General features: G+C 33.8%; 2 protein-coding genes across 3 annotated transcripts in view; one reads left to right on the forward strand and one right to left on the reverse strand.

The window, feature by feature from the left end:
* The window catches only part of LOC140752399 (BOS complex subunit NCLN), a 217,814-nt gene that overhangs the window by 96,448 nt on the left and 102,766 nt on the right, over positions 1-18,600 (forward strand). The window lies entirely within an intron of this gene.
* On the reverse strand, positions 1,357-7,263 carry LOC140752393 (phospholipid phosphatase 1). Its single transcript, XM_073086666.1, has 6 exons — positions 6,935-7,263; positions 5,016-5,170; positions 4,173-4,363; positions 3,083-3,197; positions 2,222-2,395; positions 1,357-1,562 (listed from the first exon to the last, which is right to left on the reverse strand). Exons 1-6 carry the CDS (start codon positions 6,984-6,986, stop codon positions 1,452-1,454), a joined length of 798 nt encoding a protein of 265 aa, XP_072942767.1. The 5' UTR covers positions 6,987-7,263; the 3' UTR covers positions 1,357-1,451.

Here is an 18,600-nt window from a genome sequence, read left to right on the forward strand (position 1 = left end):
AAAAATAAAACAAATAACCTCAAAAAATAACTTAAGAAATCACAATTCACTTTGCATATAAAAATAGAAAATATTTTTATACAGTGTACTTTCAGTTTAGTAATACTTGACACTAAAAGTAGTCTTTATTGTGAAAACAACACAAAAATACAATAAATATAATTTGCTACACAATACTGTAAATGAAATAGATGGAGCACTTTTTAACTGCCACATTAAACTATAGTCTGGTTCATAATTAGGTGTCCAAAATGTAAACAAACAAATGTCACTGTCAAAATTAACAAGTAACAAAGTCTTTAACAAATTAAACAAAAAACGAAAACTTTATCAATTATACAAAATTTAACAATGCGCTATGAAAACGAGAAAACATTCGAGTTCGATCACAATCACGAAAGTGAATAATATCAGCTACGAAACTTAAATATCACGGCACAAGAAATGTTTTGGATTCTGAGTGTGTTACCATTATCACATTTTAATTTTCTACTATAAACCTTGTTTTTATTATTATTACTGTATGGAAAGAAATTGAGGTAATATAAATATTAGAAAATGTGAATTAATCTTAATTTAATTAGATTATTATTTTATTATTGTTGTATTACTTTAATATCGTCAAAAATAGTTTTAAATGGTAGTTTCTACCATTTGAAACGTATTGTCTTGATAGGTCAACACTTTTGTTTACATTTTGGACACCTAATTATGAATCAGACTATAAACATTATTATAATAACAAAGAACCAGACTGCTTAAATATATGCTTATGTTACTCCCACAATTTAGACGACTTCAACGACACATCGTATGTTAAATTTTGTCAATAATTGTGATGTAGGATGTGCCAAAGGAAGATATAATGTAACTATTACTTCATGTCATCAATAACTTTGTATAATATTCAAATTATATCGCATTGAATTATTATAATTATTATCATTGATGTTAATAAAATTTAATTTATGTTAGTAAATTGTTTCTTCTTATTAATTGTAAAAATTTGCACGCTGACACGACAGAATGAGAAAAGATTAGTAGCTTTAAGACCTTTTATTAACCTTATTCTCTGCAAATAAATAATTGTGAATTATAATATACGCGATAATATACTTGATAAATATTACCCTTTTTAGTCGGGTAAAAAAGCCTTCTTCTTATAATGTTTAATACCCATTTTAATATATAATTATTGTAATACTTATTTTTCCTTTTTCAGACCATTATTTAAGCAGTCTTTAATATTTTTATTTATTTTTTGATCTAAATTACAGGCAAATTAATCAATTTCAATACTACAAGTCTCTATTAAATTATATAAACTTTTGCAAATACTTTTACATTATACATTACATAAAAATTAAATAAAAATGCTCCACCTAAAAAATATGCAACTAAAATAAATAGTTTTACATGCAGTAAACTGCATAAGATCACAATATATTTGGTTACGTATTAACTACTTCTTGGTTGGTTGTGTGAGATTGTGGGTCTATTTGAGGATCCTTTGGTGCACTTTGTGGACACGAACATTCGAAGTCTGCACATAAACTTTTAATCTGTATAGGAAAAGTATATCACATATTAATAAAAAAAATAGACCACTTATGCTATGAAGAAAATTAAAACTAAATTAATTAAAGTTTTTGCTAAGCTTTATAAAGTGTGCCCAGGGAAATACATTTAAAACTAACGATAAGAACAACAGAATTACTGACCATTGGAACTGGGGATATGATATCATCAGTGGGTCAGATTATTTTTTAAATAACAATATATAAGTAGCACACAAGCATGCAGTCCACCTGATGGTAAGTGGCTACTGCCGCCCATGAACATCTGTAATCAATCCCAGATAGTACCAGATATTCCTACCGAAGGTCGGCCACAGGTGCGCCGCTACCCCTGAGCACTAAGCTGAAACGCCTCGGAAAATTCTGTCTCACTTACCACTTGAAAACAGTAGCGCCTAACACTGCTGTTATTAGGTAGAAATAGGTGTGGCGGTGGTGCCGCTGGAGTCGAACCACAAAGGGTTTTACCACCTTTAAATGTCGGCATTGTTCCGTGTAAATTACACCATGACAGCTATTAAATGGCTGACAGAATTGTTAGCCGTTCAAACCATTTAATGGCTTCCATCAGTTACAAGGCGGTGAGATATCTATACTTATGTATAGATATCTCATGTATGGTCACCAGTATGGTGTTAACTCACGGTATAAACGAGGATGGGTGCAGCGATAGCGGCTCCGGCGAGCACGTCCCACCAGTGGTGCCTGTGGTCCACCAGCCTCGACAGCGCACACGCCACAGCCGCCACCACGCTGGCCCCCTGGCATGCTACCGCGCTCCGGGGGGTCGGGTTAGATGTCCGGCGGTAGAGGTAGTACTGTGGAGAATAGTAAAGGTACAGTCTAATAACTTTTCTATGCGTGTGGCAGAGGTGCCACTGGCGATCATAACGTTGATAGGCTGTCAACACATTTTTCAAAGGAATAGCAGATGAGCATTCTGTTAATGGTAACTGGCTACTGCCGCCCATGGAAATCTGTAATCAACAACAGATAGGATTAGATATTCCTACCTGTGGTCGGTCATAGCAGCGCCGCTACGCCTGAGGACTAAGATGAAATGCCCCGGAAAAGGATGTCTCGCTTACCACACCCTTCAAACCAGAACACAGCAGCGCCTAACACTGCTGTTATCAGGCAGAAATAGATGTAGTACCGCCAAAGTCGAACTAAAAAGGGTCCTACCACCTCCCAAACTACTTTAGAAATCGACTCGACGGATTTTGGGATGTCATGACCCCTGTGCCCCTCCCCTCCCCGACCAGGTCAAGGTCGTCAAAACCAAACAATCTGTGAAATGTGCATAAATCACACATTTGTAATTTTGTAAAATCAATGCAACTTTTTACACTGCGGGCCTCCATCCAACTTACCGCCCTGAGCCTCCGACGACCTTAGTCCGCCACTGACAATAAGTAATTAATAAATTGAAAATACCACGCCATCTACCAGAGATAGGCAGGACTACGTCTGGGAAGTTACCTAATACATAATATAACACTCACCGCTATAAATAAGCCGGCGTGGAGCGCAAGTGACGTGTGACCGGAAGGAAAACTCTTGTCCGACTGATTCAACCAGTGAGCCTTCGTGCATGTATAACTCGACACATATTCAGACCTGATGTTAGAGTAACACATCTTTATTGATAGCCGATAAAAACTTCTTTTGAGTACAAATACCAATAAAATAACGCTTTCTACACGTATATAGTGTTTCGTACATCGTGGATGTCAAGTACATCATTTAATCTGTTTGGCCAGGGATCGAACCCGGTACACATTATGGGGACCCTCCACCAGGCGGCTAAAATTTCGTTTAACAAGAACTCCATTTCACATATTTTATTCCATAAAAAACTGGAGCTGATTTAATGGTTTAAAATTAAATTAATAATAAATAGATTATCTGTTAAACTGTATAACATTTCTAAATTTGTATAACCGAATGTTCATGTTTCTAAATTTGTATAATCGAATCAAATCATTAATTTAGTTCAAATAAAATTCAAACAGTATTTATACAAATAGCTAGATAACCTATAGTAGAATTTGTACCAGGCAAATAAAATAGGCTTAGTTTATCAATAGGCTTCTTTTATGTAATAAAACTATTAAGTGTGCCTTATACTTTGCAGCCGAACACTGCAAAAATATATACAGCAAATATGTGTAGGACACAAAAATGTATTTAATCATAAACCACAAAATTTTCAAAAACAGCTGAACAATTTGGTATTAATTGGATTTTTGTTTTTAAAATGGACTTAATAAATGCTGCATGCTACAGTTGCTACAGATGCTACATAATGGTAATGCTACATAATGTAATAGGTGGCTACCAAAGCCCATGGAGAATAAACAATCCTAGGTAAAATTAGATTCCTGTTTGAGGTCGCCTTCAAATGTGTTGCCACCCCTGTGCACTAAATTAGAATGCTTCAGATAAGTATGTCTCCCTTACCACACCCTTCCAATCAGAACACAGCAACACTTAATACTGCTGTATTAACAGAAATAGGTGTGGCGGCAGTGTTGAAGTCACTACAGAGGGTTCAGCCACGTCTAAAAATGGTGTTATAAAAGAAATACATACCCAACACAAGTCAATGCTTCTTTTGGCTTGCAGGTGTCGAAGAAGTGTGGTCTGGGTGACCCGACCAGCAGCTTCAGGGTTTGAACTAAGGTCAGGTTGAGGAGGGCTCCAAAGAAGTACTCCTTGTACCAGAATAAGGCTTGGTTTTTGCTCTCTTCTGATTTATCTTGCAACCTTTCTACTAATAACATCTGGAATAAATTAAGAAAAAATATTCAAATAATAAAATGAGCAAATAATACTAAAAGATGTTAATAATTGTATGTAATAAGTAAGTATTGTCCGCACTAAGCTTCTAGTCCGCTCTGCAGTTGTTGTGTGCAGGTGTAGTCAGAGAGCCAATGTGGTCAAACACAACTACAAGCATATACTCCGTAGCAACGTCAGGGCACACTAACGCAGATATGTACCCGCAGGCGAGAGCGGGTAGCGGACAGGTGCCGGGGAGTCCCACGCTGCGTTGGTCCCGCTAATACCTACAATTTACTATTGTGACGCAACTCATTTCCATATTCAGAGCGGACTAGCAGTTTGGCGCGGAGTCTAAGTATATAACTACAAACCAAGTAACAGCATCAAGTAATGAAGTGTTATGAAATATAATTCTATCCACCTAACCTTTCATCACCTCTAATATTTTTTACATGGACTGAGTAGAAACAGTTATGAGGAAAAATGGAAAAATCTCAAATCACTGGTGCAAGTTCCTGTTCCCAAGTCTTACACAACACACATTCAACTACAAAAATGTTGCTTCCATTTAAGTTGATAGTGGAAATAAATAATTTATTTAGTTAACTAATGTACATTTAAATTACTATTGAAATGATTAATGGATCTTACCACAGCCAAGGGCAGAAGCAAACTGATACCAATAAGCCATTTCCAGCTGACAGTATCCCCTGTGAATGGATGGGATAATGCCGGATCATTGCATCGGAACCCAATCTGACCACCTGGAACTAAGCGCAGCTCCACCACAAGGAATATGAAGATAACTGGAATGGAAAAACACAATTTATATTTTGTATTTGTCGTATGTTAACTATTTAACAGGAATATCAGATAATTAGACAATGTTTAGCTTGAGAGGTGGTAGAACCAGTTTAGATCATCCAGGGTGGTGATTATGTAGCAATTCTTATGTTTTGGTAGATGTATGATGATGCTGCCTGACTACATATGTAGGACTACTTTATGTTTATTATTAATAATCAATCTATCCTATATTTTACCCACCAAAGATTGACTTCTGACAATTTCTTCAAAGTAGATATTGTTAACTTTCTGTCAACTTTGGAATGTTTACCACATTAGATAGATTTATTATCATTAGTATTAGACATCAGAAATAGCAACAAATGTAATCAGCCTATGATAGTATTCTACTCTCACAAGTTACCATAAAGTGGATTTCAATCTAAAAAAACTGAAAATGGGTGCCAACAAGTAAAAGAAGCTTATTTGAAGTTAAACACAATTGCATTGCAATTTGCAATTAGGATAATCTATTAATGTGTATTGGCAGATTGGGTGACTATATTTTACAGTCGACATTCTCATAATGATTATATCGATGAACATAATTGTCTTCTTTATCATCATTACTACATCAATGAATGACGATAACTTTACATCATGTTTAGTCACCTAGCATGTAGTTCATTTAATGGTAACTGAAACTGATGGTAACTGATCGATACCACTCATGGACAACCGTAACCAACTCCATATAGAATAATGGTTTTACCGCTGAACCAATTGATCACAAAAATTCGTTGCCACTACTGATGGTCATGGTGGTACGCTCATGTAACACGCATTGCTAACTCTGAGAACTATATTGGACTGACGCATGTACCTCTACTAAAAAACATTTAAAATATATTCCACAGTCAACGGGCGTCACTATAAGGAAAATTAGTACCGCAGATAAACCCCAAGATCATTTATTTCTATTGCTCACCACCACAAAAATATTATATGAAAAAAACATTGATTCAGTTTATTACATACATTACATACATACAAAAAAATTGTAAAGATGCCACAGTAATTTTATCTGAAAAAAGGTATACAGCGTATAAAAACAAATGCAAACTTGAAAATAAAATTGCAATCTCATAAGATTAATTTGATTATTACTGAGTGATTTACTAATTAATTATTTAATTGTATGGTTATTTAATTAATTCGAATACTAATGTAATTATATAATACTGAGTACAATTTTCTTATACGAAATTTTTAATATACCTATAACCTTTAAATGTTACTTATTATTCTAACAATATAAACAGAAAGTGTACATTCAAGGTTATTTCTGTTCAGGATAATGCAGCATACTTTCAAATATCTACCACATATATATTATACATGTGCATAATAACATATACCTTATATGAATATAAGGTATATGTTATATACTTCAAGGCTTATGTAATTAGTCAGTAGTCTATCGCAGATAGATATTTATATGAAGAACAGGTGCTTACATCATGTTTAGTAATAGTTTCATAAGTAAATATGGGATCGGTATATTTTTTTAATTTTAAATGATATGGTAGGACTTAGGTCCTATGTATATGAAAATTGGTAACCATATATAGCAATTTAAGTCATAATATAAACAATAAATTAATTTTATAAGTAAAATACGATCTTCAAAACATGGTGTAATCGCTTTCCAAATACAAAAAGTGTAATTTTCCATTGTAAAAAAATATTATAAGTAGCCCTTATGTTAATATTTATATTAGTACCTCGGTGCCAACGGTTCGACTTCTTCCACAGAAGCTGCAATTTACGCCACATTTTCAGCGACCACACACTCAAATATCAACACTTAACTAATAGCAATTTGAATTGAATCACTCGGAAATACGTAAGTTTACGATGAGACGTTTCACGAATATCGACTCTTTTACACTACTAAGATATAAATACATGTAGACCGTACATTCATTGCGCATGCTGCTAATTATTAATTAAGATAATTGACACATTAAATTACACATAAAACTTAACTACAAAAACATTTTCACAAAAACTTGCCGGTCGAAGGACATGGTCATAGACAATGACAATTAGATAAGAGTATTATGACGTTTAAGTTAGGAACAGCTTATAAAGCAGCTATAAGTATTTTTAAGTAAATCCATAGACTTTCATTACCTCAGAATACATAAAATATTGAATTTTGTTTAAATAATCTAGTAATAATAATTGGGTACTTGACAGTTATAACAATAAAATATGAAATATGTTGGATATGATAGCTTATAAGTAAACATAAATTTTGCAGTATTTCGTTTATTTTTTAATACGTTCTAAGTATTTTAATTTTTAAAAAGAAATTTTCGATTTTTTATCTGTGGATTTTAAATCCCAAAACGGCGACAGTGCTGCCTCAAATGTCATGTGACGTCACTACATCGAAACCAAACAAGACAAATAATAATTAAATCGTTTGCTGTTAGAGTTGGTTGAATTTATGTTGTGAACCGAAATGAAGCCATACTATATTAAAGCTGATAGCGTGAACCTGCTTAAAGAAGATCCATATATGCAGTGCAATAAATCAAAATGGATACAAAAACTTCCGTGAGATAACCTATGGAAATATCAAATAAACAACGTAAGTAAAACATTCTTTATATTTACATTTAATCATATCGGACAATTGAAACATTTCTTAACTGACTTCAGACAGAAGAAAGGTTGTCTTCAAGTAATTATTATTTTTTTTAAATATACTTATATTCTTATGTGAACTGTTTTAAGGTTATTAATTGGTTATATTTATATTTACAGATCTTCCCGACAATCGTATAGTGACGACGTTATAGAGTATGTGCAGTTTAAGAGGAAGGCAAGTTTGTGTTTCATTAAAAGTAAAAGTTGTCCTGAACACAAGGTACATCAATGAAAATGTGATGACTGTCCTGCCTAGAAGAAGTGAGGAGCCAAAAGTTTCGAAAGTGGGCACCAGTCTGAAATACATAAAGTAAAGTACACGGGAAATAGTACTTCTTTACTTGCGTAACCTACCCAACAAGATGAAGGAAGAAAAGTGACCATACAGTTCCTATTATTGCATTGCAATTTAATTCTGAAAATGACAGTGATAAAAATATATATCCATTTGTTACGGAAAATAATTTTAGTAATGAAGAAAAGCAGACACGCAAGCAGCACAAAAATTTAGCTTAGGTGATCTGTAATAATTATTGTAACTGTAACATATGATAAATATATACAAAAGTTCTACTGTGTGTACTCACTAATAGAACCATATAAACCAATTAACAAACAAATCGGTTAATAAAATACTAATATTAGCAAATCATGTATTTTTAATTATACAGTCCTGTAACTTAATCAGTGCACATGCACCATCAATAATAACACAGTCATGAAATATTTTAATGGTGTCCTATTAATTACAGAATGGGCCCTTAAAATAGAATTCTCATAGACATCTTATAATTCTATTCTTATCATAGACATCTAATATATAATAATATCTATCATATAATATAACATCTATCATATAATATATTAAATATGAATACTTCCACTTGCTGTTTTGTTTTGATTACGTCCCGTTCCAATGATTTGGAATTGACGAATCACTCGAGAGTTACTAAATTTATTCCTTTTTTTCAATAATACTTCTCTTACATAGATAGTATAAAATGTCATTGCTTGCTGTTGCGATATGGCCACAGGAGAACGAGAAAATAAACTATGAAATATAATAAAATAAAATTCACTCCAAAAAGATACTTTTTATTATATCGAATCATTGACAGAATGACAAATCAGAAGAAGTAAAATATATGTTTTTCAGCTGCCAGCTTTATCATATATAACCTACTTGAATATTATACATTATAAGAGGCTTGAGTTTTTGCTATATTCCAACACTTGCAAACAGAGGATTTAAACATATAAGAGTCTGCAAGTTCTTTAACGTTTATGAGATTTGGGTTTAGGAACTTGTATAAGCAAATTTGTTACGATCGTACTTGTACACATCGTCACTGCACACGTCTTATAACTTGTCATTTATTTAAATTTTAGTTATAATAGCTAAATAACTCTCAATTTTCTTCTAAGCCTTGTTTGTTTACAGTGTAATGACGTTCCGCCACAAAATGACACTTGACCGCCTGATTTAACGCGACGTTCCGTTCACCGTAAAGAAAGTTCGATTTTTATTAATGAATAGCCCTTTTTTCGAAAAAGTGACCAATGAAAGGCATATATAATACGTATACTAATTCATTAAAACACTTTCCCAAAAAGTGTCAAGTAGCCAATTACTGGATTGCTTGGTTGAATTAATTTTCAGATTGCTCTCGTGATTTAATAGTCAAAAATAGTGGAACATTATTCGTTTTCATTTTTTTTCTGGTAAGTAAGTAAGGTAAGTAGAGTAAAATATGCTAGCATACGAGTAATATGCGAGAAAAGCAAAATTAAATAAAACACAATCCCTGATACCGATTTCTTGTATCTCGTTTTATAGTCAAGCTGGTTTTCTGAATAAAACAAGAATAAAAGTAGGGCCATAACTCTGTCAAGACCTCTGTTTGCCGCCCACGATTTTTACCTTTGCTGCTTCGTTATATACCTACGTTCATATCAATCATATCCATAAGTAAGTAGCTATGGAAGTTACCGTTTATTTTGAAACATACTATATTTGGTCGAAATGCAGTATCGTCCCTATAGGTATAAAAAGTTGTTTTATCATTCTTCATAATTTATTGATATGAAAGTTTATATTATTATGAAATTCACTTCATCCGGCGGTGGTCCAAACTGCTATTATATAACAGGAACGCGCTATAATATAATTTTATATAGCGTGTCGTTTGTTCCATGTCCTATAACGTGCTAACGCACAATATACATTTAAATTTGGCTATCAGCTTTTAGTTTGGAAAAAGATAGACACTAACTTTCGTAGACGCGCAGTGTATTTTTCGAACTCTCGGAGTTCCAGATTTTTTTATATAATATAAGAGTAGCAGACGAGCATGCAGTCCACCTGATGGTAAGTGGCTACTGCCGCCCATGGACATATGTAATCAACCCCAGATAGGATTAGATATTTCTACCTGCGATCGGCCACAGATGCGCCGCTACCCCTGAGGACTAAGCTGGAACGTCTCGGAAAAGTTACCACACCCTTCAAACCGGAACACAGCAGCGCCTAACACTGGTGTTATTAGGTAGAAATAGGTGTGGCGGTGGTGCCGCCGGAGTCGAACCACAAATGGTTCTACCACCTTTAAAATATGCGCAATGTAGCCAGCAATTGGGTTTAGTATAAAAATAACGTATAATTAATTTTTCCCTTGAGGAATAGATTATCTATAGAACATTTTTTCCAAAAGCAAATAGTTGTACCTAAGTTGCAATAGATAACATACCGCTATTTCGATAATGACGTTCTACTAATGCGCTATTTAGCTACATAAATAGCGTGCGATATTTAAGAACACGTTACAGCATGTGTTATACGTTATACGCTAGATGTGTATAGCACATTATAATAACACGTTAATTCTGCTTAACCTGTCGAGATAAAGGCGTGTAGATGGTAGGCGCATAGAATCACGAACATGGGCATACATAACTCAGTCGTGACTCCGCCTACGTCCAGTTTTGTGGTCACGAGGGCTAGCTTATTTTGTTTATTTCTGAGTTTCTGAGGCTCAGAATCATCTCTTAAATCTTGTCTACTGGGTATAAGACAATACAAGCTATAGTAAATTATTTCGTTAACTTATATTTTTAAGTGTTTTGTAAAAGATATGTACCTATCTATATAATGTACATTTTTTTAAAGTTTATTTTGTAATAAAAGTTCTGTATATAAGAATTATCATCTTAATTTGAGATTTTATGCACATAAGTACCCTTAGTATGAGTTTTTACGTTTTGACAACAATGACTGTTTTTGTTTTTGTTTACGTATTTCCCATATATTTCCAATCAGTTCTGATACAATCCACTAGGAGCGCTGATTGGAAACGTATGGGCAAATAAGTAAACAAAAACCAAAACAGTATTTTTTGTAAAAATGTAAACTCATACTAAGGGTAAAGGTGGACGAAACCATTGTGGTTCGACTCAAACGTCACCACTACCACACCTTTTTCTGCCTAATAACTGCAGTGAGAAGTGTTTCTTTATTCTGGTTTGATGGGCCTGGACGAAAACACAGGTACTTATCCTAGGTGTATCTGTTATCGTCGTTAATAAGAAGCTTGGATATTAACGATATCACATTTTTATAACGTTACATTAAAGTAATAAGTGACTCATTTGATACTACAGTTTAAAAACAGATGCGGGTAGGTGAAGTGGGGACGACACCTTGGCGGCGCTCGAATTAACAGAGAGCGACATTCTGGTCGGAGACTTCAGCAAGAGCAGTCGAATAACGGAGACACTTGTGTAGTTATAATACTTCTAATCACTAGTGCGAACTTACTTACGTACAATTGTTATATCGTTACTCTGTACCGTTTATGTGACTATATTATTACATGACTTCAAGACCTTCAAGATGACTTTGATTTCATCAGAAGTGTACAAAAACAGAACCAGCTCACAATCATGGACGGCGATTCGTAAGTACGAACATACTTGACACAGGAATAAAAACCGTGAGTTAAAACATTATTTTGTCATATGTGAATTCATCTTGGTAGAATAAGTAAAAATGGGGGTAGATAAATGTCGTTGATGTAAGGGCAAACTCATTTGAATTAAGAAAATGGATAGATTGAGACTAGTAATTCAATGAAATGTTAATACCCTCTGAAAATGATATACTTAAATTTTGTGAACAAACTTTACTCTTATCAAATTACTTGTTAACATTGTAAACTGAGGTGTTTGCTTCAAAATAAGTGCATTTTCTGTGAAGAAGTGTCTAAAAGTAATTTTGCAAGGCAGTTCTTGTGGTAAATCTGTCCATTTGGTTAAAGTCTGTGGTGTAAAAAGTAAATCCTAATTGTTCTAAAGTTACACCTACTTTGAAATATATAGAAATACACGTATTTATGAAAATATTTTAAGGATCTTTAATCTTAAATGTCAAGCTTTATAGATATGGGAACCTAATGGTTGTTAATATAGGCTAATGTACGCCAGAAATTGGATACAGGTTAGATTTGAATTTCTTTTTGATAACTTTTAATGTTTCAAACTGGGTTTACGTATATGCGTTTGTTATTATTGTATGGAAGGGACTATGCGGTAGCAACAAACGCAGTTACAGAGTACAGTATACCTACTTGATATAAGTGACTCGTTTATTAAGTTGCAAAATTTTGATTATTCATAATTGTACAGAAATGTATAATATCTACGTGGTACATATTTAACTGCCTGCAAATAAGTATCACGACCACGGTATTGAGTGGCTGAGTGTACCCACGAGGGAATTGGTAAATGAGTTTAAGGTTTATTGTTTTTTTTGGATATTTATTGACTGACTATATTTAAAAATAAACTTGCATTCACATCTACATTGTTCACATTTTCATTTTATAAATCAATGAAAGTTTCCTTTTGATTTCATATACTTGATAGGTACGTAATTGTTATGAAAGAAGCATACGTACGTTGCCAAATTTAGCTTTCCATCAATTCTAGGCGAACTCACGCAGTACTGTGTACTACTGTGTTTTGACTCCCATAAAGTATAAATGCACATTAGTTAATGATCTATAAGAAAACTGAGAAACGAATGCGCAGCGGTCTTTGGAATATTATATATAAAAAAACAATCTCCCATTTTACTTCTGACTGACTCACTTATACAGAATATTAAATGTCTGTTTTAAATTTAGTATGCAACGTTTCGTTTTGTATTAATATTTCTTTACATCTCGTAATTTTAAACCTTTGAATTTGAATTTGAATTTGACACATTACACGTCCTTTTGGTTTGAAAATTGGGCACTATCAAATACTGGTAAATGAAGTTTGTACCTTAAACGTTGAGACGCTTAGACTATCGATATTATCAATTATGTGAGCCACTTACGAAATGATAAACGGGATCCACTTTGTATGGGATCGAGAATAAATTATTTTAAGTAAAATAATAATAATAATAAATCGATGCTTTTATAACTTGAGCTTAGTTCTATTTACAAGTTACAGCAATTAAGTTATTATACGTATTAAGTGAGAAACGGTCACTGAAGCCTACATAAATTTAGATAGTCTTTTGTATACCATATTTAAAATGAGTCTTGCCTGCGACTTTGTTCATGTGGATTCAGAATATAATTTGAATTGCATTTTTAAAACGAGTCTTGCCTGCGACTTTGTTCATGTGGATTCAAAATATAATTTGAATTATACAATGCCCTCTGTCAAGATCACGGAGTACGTTGGTAATTTGGAATTCTCCATTACGTGGTCATGTAATGTTTAAAAAAAAATGTATACTTTTTACATCAACTTCGTAGTTTTGGTTTTAATGCATTTTCAAACATACAAACCGACAGACAAAAATTTTTCTTTTTCAAATATATTCGATGTAAACACGTAAAGATTTCATTCTTATTATATGTATATCATATCCAAATGAATAATAATGTTGTTTAATAATGTAATCAAATAAAAGCATAGGTACATTTCGATGGGATTTTCTTATACAATAATTTACTTTTCATATAAATTTCATACGGTTCACAATTGCGTCATGTCTAGGTTTACTCTATAGAAACATCGAGCGTCTCCTTGAGAGTGTTGGTTGTAAATGATACATATTATATTAATATAATCTATACAGATATTACGCACTAATATAATTTTTATTACAAACTATATAAAAGTCAGGTGAAGCCGAGGCGTTTGAAATATATATAATAAATATGAATTGTTCGGTAATAAGGTGTATCATAAGATAGTTTGACTAACTGTTTGTTTGGCTGGCTGGTATAAAATCATGATCAACTTTAATAGACCTTTTTCAGGTCATAGAAATTTTAGGTTGTGATTGATAAGGAGCCACATGTTATGTAAAACAGTTATAGTTTTAAATCTGACGATAGTGATGAGACAAAATTAGAATTGGACAAGATTATTAAAATCATGTCATGGCATAAGTATTTCAAAATTTTTAAATAAATCTGACCGTTCAAAGTAGGTAAAAATCGAATTCAAATATTCCGTTACATACATACAGGTCAAGTTAATAAAAGCGTGGCAAAATTAAAAGCGTGTTTAAAAAAATCTTTTATCAGTTGTAGACACAAATAAGTAAAGTTAAATAATGGCCGGTTTCTGAAGTCATTTTTCTTGGTAGGTAGTTTACGAGTATGTATTCAATAACACTATCCGTTTGATAACTACCTACGAGGCTTCCGAGGAACTCAATGTAAGACAAGGTCTGTTTAAACTCCGTTTAGATTAACGGACCATTTTAATGTGTTTATTCTTTCCATAACATTATTTGATTTTTATTTTAACAACGACGTTTTGCGTAAAGTCTAGCAAATCTTCCTTAGTATAATGCATAACTTTTACAGTAAAATAGCCCAAACTATAACTTCCTTATGGGAATCTTAATTTAAAACTTTTGGTGAAATAAAAAAATAAAAAAAAGTTAAGTAGTTAAGCTTATTACACAATTGACAAGTATGTCGCTGACGTGAACGCATGGGTCCTTTGCTTTATTAATTAAATTTTGAAATTCATGTAATAGTATGTATTATTATAACTGAATATAAATTAAATTTAATGTAATGAAATTTCTTTCTGACTTTCAAAAGTGGGTTATGGCCCTACTTTGAAAGAAATAATTTGAATTTGTGATAAATAATGTAAAAAATTGGGTTCATACAACTTATCACGTGTTATATTGTGTGAAATTCATGGTTTGTTTACCATTATTTAGTCTTTAACTTTGATATCATTCATTTCAAATATTCACGATATATTATTACCTATTTTGATACTGCTTCATCAGTTGATAAAAGACGTACGTTGAAAGGCAACTATTCGTATAAAATAACATTGTAATAATTAAAAGAAGTACTAAGTAATAATAAAATAATGTTACTATTATTTTGAGTCGCACAGATTCATTTAGTGGCCAACTATAGATCTATCTATCTATCAGTTATTGAACAGGTTGTTGAACATTCTGAAATGGACTAATAAGATAAACGTCGTTATTCTGATGCGTAACTTTATCGAATCAATAGTTGTTGGAGATTTAACTATTGGACTTAGAATCCAGGCATAAGTAAAGTGGGCAGCTAGATGTTGTCATTACTGTAGGTGTAGGAAACTTTGTGGTTTGATTTTTATTTATCTGGAGTTAAGATGGATTAGTGCAGATGCCTCGAGCAGTGTGATGTTCGCGGGTGTCTCTTGGTGATGCATATGGTTGGGTTGACCCAAGGCATCGAGTACCTTGAAGACATTAAGTGAATATTGCATTTTTAGAGTAAATTTGAGTTGAGCACTGGCCGAATGTTATCGTAAACAAGGTATAAAAACTGCGGTGATACATGACTAGAGTGATCCTATATGAACATCACCTAGTTATAACCGTGTTTTTTATTATTTAACAATGGTCTAATGCATTCGCTTCAATACCTGTCGCGCATATGACATTTATGTAAAGAGTCCTTATGAACTATGCCTGCAACAGAAATCCGTGGTGAACACTGTTGGGGCAGATTTATAACCTAGGTAATACACAACTAGTGTGATTCTATATGAACATCACCTAGTTTAAGCCTTGGTTCGGATCAACAGTTCGGGCCTTTTACATGCGAGTCGGTATTGCAAGAAAATGCGTATAGTTTAAGCCATGTTTTTGATAAACAGTTCGGGCCTCTTACGTGCGAGTCGGTATTACAAGAAAATGTGTAACTCTTCTGGACTTAGGCATTAAACAACTGGTTTTCTTTTGCAGCTCTTGCATCAGACCATACACGATCGAGGACGAACGTGTGAGCAGGACGGCCGAATGTTATCGTCGTTAATAAGAAGCTTGGATATTAACGATATCACATTTTTATAACGTTACATTAAAGTAATAAGTGACTCATTTGATACTACAGTTTAAAAACAGATGCGGGTAGGTGAAGTGGGGACGACACCTTGGCGGCGCTCGAATTAACAGAGAGCGACATTCTGGTCGGAGACTTCAGCAAGAGCAGTCGAATAACGGAGACACTTGTGTAGTTATAATACTTCTAATCACTAGTGCGAACTTACTTACGTACAATTGTTATATCGTTACTCTGTACCGTTTATGTGACTATATTATTACATGACTTCAAGACCTTCAAGATGACTTTGATTTCATATCAATTTCGATTTCTGGAGTAGCAACACATTTGTGGTCAACTTCATAGGAATTTGGAATCTAATCTGATCTGGTGCTGATTACAGATGTTCATAAGCGACTGTAGCCAGTTACCATCAGGTAGACTACATGCTTGTCTACTACTCCTTTACTATAAGTGAAGTCGGTTAAAAATCAGCTAAACCGGGAATTCCAAACTTATTTCTTATAGTAACTATGATGACACAAATATTTTCACAACAGAGATCCGAGGTCGAGACAAAAGTTACGATATTGCTCCCATAACAGGAGATAAAACTGAATTGTGCGGCGCTTATCCTTAGTTATCAAACTTTCTCTCGTAACCTGGAACTTTACTCCTCAATGGCGAGTCAGCGTAGGCTGTAGGCGTCAGACACTGTGAAGAGAGAAGCGGAGTCATCATCATCGTCAACAACTGTCGCAATGCTGGGCACGGGTCTCCTCTCATAATGAGAAGGATTAGGCCGTACAGGCCCGTACACCACTGCGCTGGCCATGTGTGTATTGGTAGACTTCACATACCTACCTTTGAAAACTTTTTTAAGATTTCTCACGTATGTAGATTTCTTCACGATGTTTTCCTTCGCCGTTAAGATCATTTGAATTATCACTTGATTGAACGTGATAATTGATTTCTAATACGTACCTACATAACTTTGAAAAATCAGAGGTGCCTGGAGTGGAGGTGCGTGCCTGGGATTTGAACCTGGGACCTCTCGATCAAGAGGCCGAGTTTCTTAACCACTTCTTAATCACTGCTTTTAAAGCGAAGTATTTTAACAATAATATTTCAAATTATTTTTGGAAATAAGGTCTTAATGACTATGGGCAGATATGCTACGGCGAAAAGAAGTGTAGCGTGGGTAGTATGTATTAAGAAGAACCTTTCATTGAAATGTAGAACTGCTTTGCGCTAAATAAATACAGCGCAGGTAGAGGGATGGTAAAACCCTCGGTGGTTCGATCCGGCGGCACCACCGCCACACCTATTTCTGCCTCATAACAGCACTTTTAGCGATATATTCTGGTTTGAAAGGTATGGTAAGAGAGATACTTTTCAGAGGCGTTCCAGCTTATTATTCTTCTTCAGGGGTAACGGCGCGTCTGTGGCTGATCTCAGGTTCTCAGGATCTAATCTTATCTGGGCTTGATCTCGTCTGCTACTCTTATATTTAAACAAAGGTACCACCCCGGTCGAAGCGTAACCACCATTTAAAACAATCCTGTCCCAGGTCAGTGACTAATGCGTTACTGTTTCTAAGGATTAAGTTGGAATGTTTCATACTAGCATTTTGGTTATTCTGCCTTCTAGTAAATTGCTTATCGCTACCGCTCATCACTCACACCTAACTGTACTTTTGTTCATTGCGTGAAAATGTCTCAATAAATTGTTGTCTATTGCGAGTATTGCAAGTTTCCATGTGGTCATGATTTTCAGTTTAGAAAATAGGTTATGCCTCGTTATTATAGTTAACGTGGTTCATTTATGTCTTAAGACTTGATTTATAAGTAGCGGAAATTAATATTATTGCTACTGAAAATATCTCATATTTAACTTCAGTTGGTATTAATAATTAAACTATACCTATTTATAGGGTGTGGATGTCGACTGTCTTAATACTATCATCATAGTTCGCGGAAGATTCAACGTAAGTGTGATCGGCTTAAAACAGAATCCCTGTTCTATATAAAGTTGCTTATAAATGTTCACGGTCGGTAGTGACCACTTACTAGGAGGACTGCGGGCTCGCTAGCTACTTCAATTTTATAAAAAATCCTTATACCGATTGGTAAACTTCACATACCATTGAATATAAGGACTACTTTTTTACAACTCTCGGTACGTTAGATTTCTCATCACATCTCCATCATCGTTTTAACGATAAGTGATAATTAATTTATAATCCATGCAACTTCGAAATATGAGTGACGTGCCTGGGATTCAAACGTTATTTTAAACCACTATCCTATTACTTATCTCTACGTATTGTCTATTATTATGTTGGTGAAACATTATTCATCATGAAACTGAGCTCCCAAATATCT

The sequence above is a fragment of the Epargyreus clarus genome, unplaced genomic scaffold, assembly GCF_041222505.1.
Source record: "Epargyreus clarus isolate Ecla_fem2 unplaced genomic scaffold, WU_Ecla_fem_2.2 ptg000024l, whole genome shotgun sequence".
NCBI classification, from domain to species: domain Eukaryota; kingdom Metazoa; phylum Arthropoda; class Insecta; order Lepidoptera; family Hesperiidae; genus Epargyreus; species Epargyreus clarus.